The following is a 10,104-nucleotide window of genomic DNA, read 5'->3' on the forward strand; positions in this document are numbered from 1 at the left end:
CCAAAGCTCGGTGTCCCACCAAGCAACGGGGTGAAGTACCACGGCCGGATCACAGCTTACCCCAATGGATCACTACGCATCTCTAATCTTGATATACCAGACCAAGGGATCGTACGCAGTACAGATTCGAACAAACACAACGCTCGATGTCAACTTTGAGAACCTAAAAGTCTATAGTGAGTGACATAAGCCAGGTCTTCAGACAATTTCATAAATGTATGTTTGTTTTAGAGATGGATAAATGGTGAAACGGGGCGTTAGTCTACTTTATGGGACCCAACAGGAAACGTCATAGGGAACAGTTCTCCAATCACAGTACCCTCTACGGCACAAAGCATTGTGATTGGCTGAATAATGTGGGCGTAGTTTACCTATTGGAAACCTAGCAGTTCGAGAGGGTACTGTTCATCCAATCACATTAGCGGAATTTCCCTATGAGGTTTCCTGCTGGGTCCCTTAAAGTAGACTAGCGCCAAACAGGGTGCTAGGGGAAAATGCCAATCCATGCTCTTTTTGCTTTCCACCTGATCTCTTTGTAAGGAAAGTAGAGAGACAGGGACAGAAGAAGTAGCCCCTGGCAGGGAGCAGGGATAAATTGGTGCACAGCTCCACGCGACCATTATGAACCGCCATACAATTTCATGTAAAACTCTATTTACTGTTTTGCAGTTGCACATTATGGCACATGGCCGTTGTCATGCTGGAGGAGGAAATTATGGCACCGGGAAATTTACTGCTAACAACATAATAGCATTATACAGTAGCTATTAGAAGTGATTTTTGCAGGTTCGATTCTGCTCAACATTGATTAGCTGCAAACTGACGAAAAATAGCGGTAGTGATTAGTCAAAGAGAAGGATTAAGGTGTAATGGGGCCAGGGGCGTTTCTAGCCATTTTGTCACTCCAGGCAAGAAAACCTTTGGCGCCCCCCCCCCCCCCCCCCCCCCCCCCCCCCCCCCCCCCCCCCCCCCCCCCCCCACACACACACACACACACACCACACACATGCAGTGTCAACCCTTATTCCACAACACAATAACACACTGGTTGGATTGCTGGCTGTGGGTCTGTGATAAGCAAACTGCACACCCTCAGCCAGTCGTCCGTCCTCCATTCAGGACAGCAGCGCCACCTCCTCCTTTCTGCTGTGCAACTAGTAGAGATCAGCACACACTGCAGTACAGGTACAGAGTCACAGCTTATACTGTACATACTGGAGGTAGCAGAGATCAGCACACGCTGCAGCTAGTTTACTAACAGCGCAGGAAAAGAGTAACAGCCTATACTGAGGAAGCAGACATCAGCACACACCACATCTAGTTTACTACAGTACAGGCACAGAGTAACAGCTTATACTGTACATACTGGGGGTAGCAGAGATCAGCACACACCGCAGCTAGTTTACTATCAGTACAGGCACAGAGTAACAGCTTATACTGTACATACTGGAGATAACAGAGATCATTACACACTGCAGCTAGTTTTACTATCAGTACAGGCACAGAGTAACAGCTTATACTGTACATACTGGAGATAACGAGATCAGTACACACTGCAGCTAGTTTAATATCAGTGCAGGCACAGAGTAACAGATTATACTGTACATATTGGAGGTAGCAGAGATCAGTACAACACTGCACCTAGCGTACTATCAGTACAGGCACAGAGTAATGCTGGGTACACATAATGCGATTTCCTGCTCAATCGGCGGGATCGATCGATTATTTCTGACATGTTCGATTGGGTTTCGATCGATTACAGCCGTCGATTTTGCATACTTAACATGAGTAAATTGATGGCTGCATCGATCAGGACCTGATCGAAGATGTAAGAAATAATCGATCGACCAGTCGATCGAGCGGGAAATCGCATCATGTGAACCCAGACATAACAACTTATACTGCACATACTAAAGGCAGCAGAGATCAGGACACACTGCAGCTAGTAAGAGATGCCTCAGAGGAATTCCACTGCTCCCTGTCTGATTCTACAGTGCTCAGCCCCTTTCCCAGCTGTGCACTTACAAACTAACTGTCTTCTAGCAGTCTGCAGTCCCTGAAAAAAATAACATATTCAAGAATTCCTAATTGTCAGCCTGAAGATGAGCAGTGAGCTTTGAAGATAGGTTGCTACAGGTAATTCCTTGTAAGCAGGTTGGGAACTGGAGGAGTTGAACTGTCAGTTATCACAAACCAGAGGTGGGATGTCTCTGGTGGGCAGGTGACTTGCAGGGGTCAGGCAGAGGTGGATATCTGAAACCCTGGAATACAAAGGGAATCCCAGGGGGGGGGGGGGGGGGGGGGGGGGGAGGGTGAGAGAGGGAGGGTGAGAGAGAATTCCTTTGCAAAAAAAAGCTCAGCTCTGAGGATCTCTGATCTATTCCACCATCTGAATGTAACCAATTGCCATTTGCTGCTAAATGCCTCTCTCCTCTGATCTTAACCACAAAGCATGCTTTAGATATTCAGGTCATTCTGTCTCACACAGCCTCAGCCAATCCCCACCAGGGAGCCCCATGCTTGTTTTTTTTTTTTTTTTTGGGGGGGGGGGGGGGGGTGGGCAGTAAAGTATTCCAGCCTCCACCTGTGGATCGTTGCTGACTTATTTTCCTCCCCTTCTATTATACAAATGTTGGACAACCAGATAGAGCTCACAGTATAGGCTGACTTAAAAAAAAAAGCACAAAACAGACACCTAAAGGCTCATACACACGGGGTACGGCCGTCGCCGCAACCACGTGGCACGCGCGTGTTGCGGCGACGGTTCGTCCGTGTGTATGACGCGCGCGCCCCGAACCGTCGCCCGTCGGAGCTGTCGCCAGGCGATTGACATGTTCAATCGCCGGCTACAGTCGTCGCCGCAACCTCGCCGGAACTGTCGCTAGCCCCGCATGTGTATGCGGGCTAGCGACAGCTACCCACACACACCACACGGAGCTTCCGGCGGGGGGGGAGGAAACTCGGCGACAGCTTCCGCCGCATCGCTAATCCCTCTGCTGCCGTGTGGATGCAGAGGGATTTGGCGACGAGCTGTCGCCGAACTGCCGCCGAACTGTCGCGCACACGCTCCCGTGTGCGGCGACAGCTACAATTGTACCCCCGTGGGTACTTAGCTTAAGGGGACAATATAGGCTTCCTCGGACTAGGCCTGGCTGCTGTCACCCCTGCTGCCTGGATTACTGTGAGATGATGATGATGATTCCAGGCTCCCACAAGGACACCAACAACCTAACTGATTCCCCCAGGCCCCAAGCAAACACAGGCTACTGTCCTGACTGCTCCTTCTCCCATTGATTGATGGTGAACAGGAGAAACAGGACTGTCTTGCTTACCCCTTGTCCAGACTCCTAGCGGGCAGCGGCTGGCCAGCTGGGGATCATCATCTCTGCAGGGCTGCTTGACACGCTGGCAAATCCATCCCATGGGGATAGCAGAGGGGGCGGCAGGCAGGGCAGCGCTCTTCTTCCATCCAAATCAGTTTCTGCCTCCGACCTGCCGCCATCCTCCTCATGTGCAACAGGGTGGGTGGGCTTAGGCAGACTCCGGGCTCAGGCTGTCTCTGTAGTGCAGCCAGCAGCAGTGGCGCCCAAAATCAAAATGCCTGGTCACACTCAAACACGCTGCCTGCGTGCACGTGTGACAGGCGGGGGGCGGAGTTAGAGGCGGCACCGCACGTAGTAAACAAACTACTCGTGCGGCTGCTCGCTCTGAGGAGGGGGCAGTCCAGTAGGCGGCACAGCTGCCTATCATAGAGGCGCAGCAGCTGCTGCAACAGCATGATTAACAGAATTAAAAAAAAAAGCACGACTGGCCCCCCTGCTTGCGCTCTCTATCTCCCATGGCGCCATAGGCAAATATTTAGAGTTGCCTGATGGCTGAGACGGCCCTGAATGGGGCCCTAGGCAAGGTAGTATATTTAGGGCTCCTTGTGATCTTTTTGGTAAGCTGAAGTGAAAAGAAGTCAAAGCAGGTGGCAGGTGGATCCCTTGACACCCAGAAGACCCCATTGCCGCATGTCATCACTTCCATGTTGCTCCATTGTCTCCAGGCCCCCCTCCCACATAGCAACATAACGCTTCACTAGCCTGCAGGCTAGTGATGCGCTTGTAGTGTTGGACCTACAATGTCGCCCAAGGGATCGAGTAACAATCCCTCCTTACCGACTTTCCTCTTAAGTGCTTACCCTCGCTGGGGTGAGTGGGGGTGCAGTGTGCTGATGTCCCCGCTGGTCCCTGATCAGATGCCTGTTGACAGTCTTTTCCTCCTACAGAGTCCAGCAGGTGAAGTTGGGCGCTGGCCACTGGTGGGTAAGCGAGGTTAGGCTCACAGACTGGCAGCAGTAGAGAACAGTGTCCTGCTGGCTGCTGCTCACTGTGTCCCCCGGTGGCTCCCCTCTCTATTCAGTGACAGTTCCCTCCTCTCTCTCTCTCTCTGTGCACCCTCTTCCAGTGCTCTGACAGGCCAATGTATGCGTACAGGTGAAAGGAAGGGGGGCGCAGCCACTACCAGCATCGTACAGTGGGGAGGGGCTATGAACAGCGGGGAGAGAGAAGGGGCGAAGCCACAACCAGCGATGCTCTTCTGGGTTCCGGGCCTGGACAGAACTATGAAGCCTCGGACATATCAATGTGCAGAGAAGCGGCAGGTGGAAAAATAATCCCATTTCACCTGCTAGCCTTTCTGCAATGAGCGGCACAGGAAGGGAGGGGGACGTTCACTGGCGATTATGGCCAGGACCGTGGGCCCAAGCATGCAGATTAAAAAAAAACAACTCAAACAGGCAGCAGGACTGGTGGGCCCCTTTCTGGCTACTGGCCCCACAGCAGCCACTATGGCTCCTATGGTGATCCCTACCCCACTGCATTGCACTAATTTATAGCACCTCCTAGGTATCACCTCAGCACCAACCAACTCGCTAGTGTCCTTAACCACTTCAGCCTACAGTGTTGTTCACCTTATGCATCCGAGCCATTCATTTGCCAATAACTTTATCACTAATTATCACAATTAATTTGATCTATATCTTGTTTTTTTCTGCCACTAACTAGGCTTTCCTTGGGCAGTCCTTTTTGATAAGAATTATTTTTTCTAAATCCGTTTTAACAGGAAGATTATGAAAGAAATGGAAAAAATTCATTATTTCTAAGATTTTGGCCATTATAGTTTGAAATTAGTACATGCTACTGTAATTAAAACCTATGTATTTTTTTTGCCCATTTGTTCCGGTTATTACACCATTTAAATGATGTCCCTATTACAATTTATGGCGCCGATATTTTATTTTGAAATAAAGGTGCATTTTTTCAATTTGCGTCCATCACTATTTACAAGCTTATAAATTAAAAACATATAATAATATACTCTCTTGATATGCATTTTTAAAAAGTTCAGACCCTTAGGTAACTATTTATGGTTTTTTTTTTGTTTTTTTTTTGTTTTTTTTTTATTAAAAAAATTATTTGGGTAATTTTTGGTGTGGGAGGTAAACAGCTAATTTTATATGTAATGTAATATAATTATTTAATAAAAAATGTATGTGGGTGCAATTTACTATTTGGCCACAAGATGGCCACAGTCAAAAAAGTATTGGAAGCGTATGATCACGCTTCCAGGAACTAGAAAGAGGACGGGAATTTTTTTTTTTTTTTGCAGAAAAAACGCGGTCTCAGATAAGAGATCGTCGTTTTTTCTGCGGGGGGCTTAGATTGGTGAATGGGAACTATATTCCCATTCACTGATCGAGGGCTAACGGCAGGCGGCGGGAGCGTGCATGGGATCGTGCGCCTCAGGCAGCAGGAGCTGCACAATCCATCTGGACAGATATATCCGTACAGATAGACTTAAGTGGTTAAAGGACTCACGAGTTGAATAATAAATTTAACTTTTACTTCCCTGGGTCTTCTTCCAGCCCCTAGAAGTCTTCTGCTTACCTCGCCGCAGCTCCGGTGGTCCCTGGTGTTCCGCTGGCTGCCCGCAAAGCTTGCCGACCCAAAGGTAGCCACTAGCCAAATGTCAATAGCAATGATGAGCAGATTCCATCAATAGACGAATCTGTCACTAATCAAATCTGATTAGAGAGAGATCTGTCAGCTGCCTATACACCGCAGGTCGATTCCCAATCAATTTCAAGCTGAAATCTCTCAGGAATCAGCCGAGCCCGCCGCATTCAACGCCTCGCCACTGTGTGTGTATGTATGTAATGTATAAATGTGCAGTAATGTCAGTTTCTAAATTACCCGTACTGTGTCGCAGTGCCCATCCATCTTCCATCTTTCTTAATTATCCCCATACATGTTGTCGGCGCATAGCGCGCTGGCGCGTGACGTCACACACACGCCACTCCGGCAGCATTTATGCGGCTAATTGAAGAGAGGCAGAAGACACCGGGACAAAGTACAGGTAATTTATAAATGTACATTACAGCACATTTATGCATTACACACATACATACGCATTGCAGGAACAACACCGGGGATTTCATCGTGTTCGTCGATCATCCTGATATCGGTTGCTGTTACCGCCACGCACACGATCGAGCAAGTCTGCCCGACATCTTTCAGCATGTCCAACCGATTAACAGTCCCTCTTTGGTAGCCCTGTCCTTCTGTCCCTCTTTCCTCCTCATGTGTCCCTCTTTCAGGACTTTGTCCCTCTTTCTATGTAAATATATATATTTCTCTACTAAAAACATGTGTTTGATTGTCACTAAACTTTATTTCCAACCTGTAAATTGATATATTACTAATTTTAAAATGTTAAAACGAAGGGAATTGAACCGGGATAGAAGGACCAGTGTGATTTGAATTATTAATCAACATATTTTTGTTATGAAATCTTTATGGTTTGCGTGACTAGGGGTGTGACAAGGGCATGATCAGGGGTGTGGCTTAAGTGTCCCTCTTTCTCATCTCAAAAAGTTGGGAGGTATGCGATTCATGTGTGCAATTTTGGCCCAAAATGGGCAAACACTGACTAAATAATCTATAAATGAATATTGTAAACGATAAGCAATTTCATTCATTATGTTATTTTCCCTGCAGTCCCTTTTTAAGGCCCCCTTGTTGGTAGGAGGAGCTGTGGGAGTGGACATCTCCGTACCCTCCTTCCTTCTGACACTGGGTCCATCCTCCAGATAAGATGTTTTTGTTGCTACATTTTTTATGGGTGTAAAGATTATGATTGGGACACTGAATGTATGAGCCTTGCTGGGGGGGGGGGGGGGGGGGGGGGGGATTTGTAGTTCCTCTTCTGTTTTATGTATTTTCACCTTTGCTTTTAGGTAGTTTAACTGTTCTTTTCTTTTCATTTATCTGTAGAACCTGTTGGTAAGACTACAGTGAAAACTACCATCCTTCCGGTAGAAAATGAAATCTTCTCCCTCACATGTACCTCTGCAAATGCAGAGACAATAAAATGGACTAGAGACAATGCCATTCTCCCCCCTGGTGCTGTCCTAGCATCAGATAAGAGGACGGTTACATTTTCCAGTATTAGTCGTGAAGACTCTGGAATCTACCAGTGTACGGGTGAGAACCCCATCAGTAAGATGACCAGTGAACCCTACATCCTAACTGTATTCTGTAAGTAACTTAAAGAGAACCTGAACTGAGTAAAATTATTATTAAAAAAACTTGATGTACCTGCAAATGAATATTACATACTTTCCTCTAAGAAGCTCATCATTTTCTATTTCCAATGATTCCTTCCAGTTCTGACAAGATTTTGTCAGGACTGAAATATATCAGTTGCTGTCAGTTATGTATCAGTTGCTGTCAACTATATATCAGTTGCTGTCAGTTATAACGGAAAAAACAACTGATGTGCAAGGAAATGTCCATGCTTTCCTGAGGGCCCTTTCACACTGGTGCGGTGCATCAAATTGCCGCACTGCTATCGCAGCCTATTGCAACCCTATGGGGAAGTTCATACGTCCCACGCTGCGGTACGCTGCTCTGGAAGGGCCCAATTTAATGCTAGCGCAGAACTGCATTCCCGTGCGGCAACCTGCGACGATCTGCGTCGGCCTGGAAGTCATGTTAGTCTATTGTGATGCACACAATTACAGTGTGAAACAGCCTACGGCTGGGTGATATTACAGTTTAACAGTGTGCTGATCCAGAAGCTGTTTCGTGGTCATCACCATTTTTAGAATGAAGGGCGGAGAATTCCAGTTTTCACAGTGGACTAACAGGCCACGCTACAGAAGAAAGAGATTAACGGGAGGTAAGTATGAGGTGTGTATGTTTATTTTGACTTTTAGTTTTCAGATCAGGCTTGCTTTAAGCCTCTAGCTGTTGTAATGTAAACCAGATGTAGCACGGCTCCTAGATAGGAAAGGGATGTAATGCACAATGTAAGACAAATGGACATCTTTGTAAATGGTATCAGACTTTGTTAGCACACTTGAAAAACATTTCTGCTCTCAATTAAAATGAATGTGAGATGTTAATATGTGTAAAGCACTTTTCTTCCGTTAAACTCTAATTTAGAGCCGGTTAGAGCAAGTTCAGTAAGCGTTTGGGTATTTGGGGCATTAGGGAGTCTTGCCCAATGACTCCTTACTGGTTTGATATTGGCTCCAACCAGGTTTCAAACCCTGGTGTCCTACACCATATACAGTGCCCTTAGGGCCTGCGCTGTGAGCACTCTGAACCCTGCTGATCGGATTTCAGCTATGTGGCTCAGCATGCAATAAGCAAGGACATCAGACGCAAAGCAGGAAGTTTGGGTACTTGCTAGCAATAGTAGTTAGGGCACCTCATTAGTAATGTTCATCCCCATTCCGCGTAACGAAAATTTCCACATTTCCGATCAGAAATCACATTTCCGCATCGGAATACGGAGCGCGGAAATTAGAGTGCGGAGTGCAGAATTCCTAAATCACAGAAAATTCCACTATACCAATAATCAGTAATTTTAGTCCAATCGGAAGACTTGGGATGAATCAACCAATCGGAGAATGAGAATTTTGTATTGTGGTAAGCGGTAGCAAACATTTCCACAGAAATCCGCTGTACCCATAGTTGGTAATTTTAAGCCAATCAGAAGACTCTGAATGATTCAGCCAATGAGAGAATGAGGATTTGTAGTGCTACCGCAAAGTAGGCGGAATTTAATCTGTAATCTGCATGGGGGGAGCCCTCAGTCTTTAGGCATCGGGTGTGGGGGGATTAAGGGTTAGGAATTGGCAGGGGGTTGGTTAAAGAGGACCTCCAGACTAATTTATTAAATCCTGCAGCCTTGCTGTAAGAAAAAGTTATATTCACCTGTAGTGTGGTGTCCCACAAAGCCGTCTGAAGACCCCGCATCACTCCACTTTCGATTACTGGCCGGAACATTTTTCCTGTGCATTTTTAAAATCCATTTTCTCCAAAATTCCAAGGTAGTTTTTTTTTAACTTTTCCCTCAACATACGTAGCAATTATGGTGACAACAGCATGTAGGGCTTTGCTATTAAACACTAAAGTCAGCACAAAATTGTGCGAAATTATGGATGGATTACAGAAAATCTATTGGATTTCCAAATCGTAATTATGTATGGCCGCAAATGCAAAAATGTACTCAAAAATGTGCATAATCGTAATCAGAAGATTACGATCATCATTACTACCAGTGTATTGCCCCAGCTATAAGTTTGTTGTTAACATGAACTGGTTCAGCTTCCCTGTCTGCACTGAAAATTGCATCAACTCCTTTGTGCCTCTCATCAAAGTCTGGGATAGATATACTCTGCCAGTATCCTATTTAATAATCCCCCTGAGTCCCTACGTCCTCCTTTGTCCCTGACTGTGTCTGTGGGTTTTTTTGTTAATGCGCATGTGCAGCATGGACAGCCGTTGGGACAGGAGGAGGACGGGGCCAGGGGGGGCGGCTGGGCGTGTGCACCGGCGGACGGTGTGCTTGCGTGCATTGCTGAGGTGTATATAGCCTTTCTGACACGTGACACTAGTGAATACAGCCCAATGTATCATCTGCCATGTTTAGAAATTCATCATTATTGGCTGCTGACTGGAATGTAAAGGTAATTTGTAATCATTGAAATGGCAGACTGGCCTGTGTAGCACCAATATATGTATTGCAATGACAGCATCTGTGCCATTGCAG

General features: G+C 46.6%; 1 protein-coding gene across 1 annotated transcript in view; it reads left to right on the forward strand.

The window, feature by feature from the left end:
* The window catches only part of LOC137522205 (carcinoembryonic antigen-related cell adhesion molecule 7-like), a 12,465-nt gene extending 4,877 nt beyond the window's left edge, over window positions 1-7,588 (forward strand). The window contains exon 3 of the mRNA XM_068242237.1: window positions 7,317-7,588. Coding sequence (XP_068098338.1) covers window positions 7,317-7,588 — 272 coding nt within the window. The remainder of the gene's footprint in view (window positions 1-7,316) is intronic.
* The last annotated feature ends 2,516 nt before the right edge of the window (window positions 7,589-10,104 follow it).

This window comes from Hyperolius riggenbachi, chromosome 6 (assembly GCF_040937935.1).
Source record: "Hyperolius riggenbachi isolate aHypRig1 chromosome 6, aHypRig1.pri, whole genome shotgun sequence".
In the NCBI taxonomy this organism is placed as follows: Eukaryota; Metazoa; Chordata; class Amphibia; order Anura; family Hyperoliidae; genus Hyperolius; species Hyperolius riggenbachi.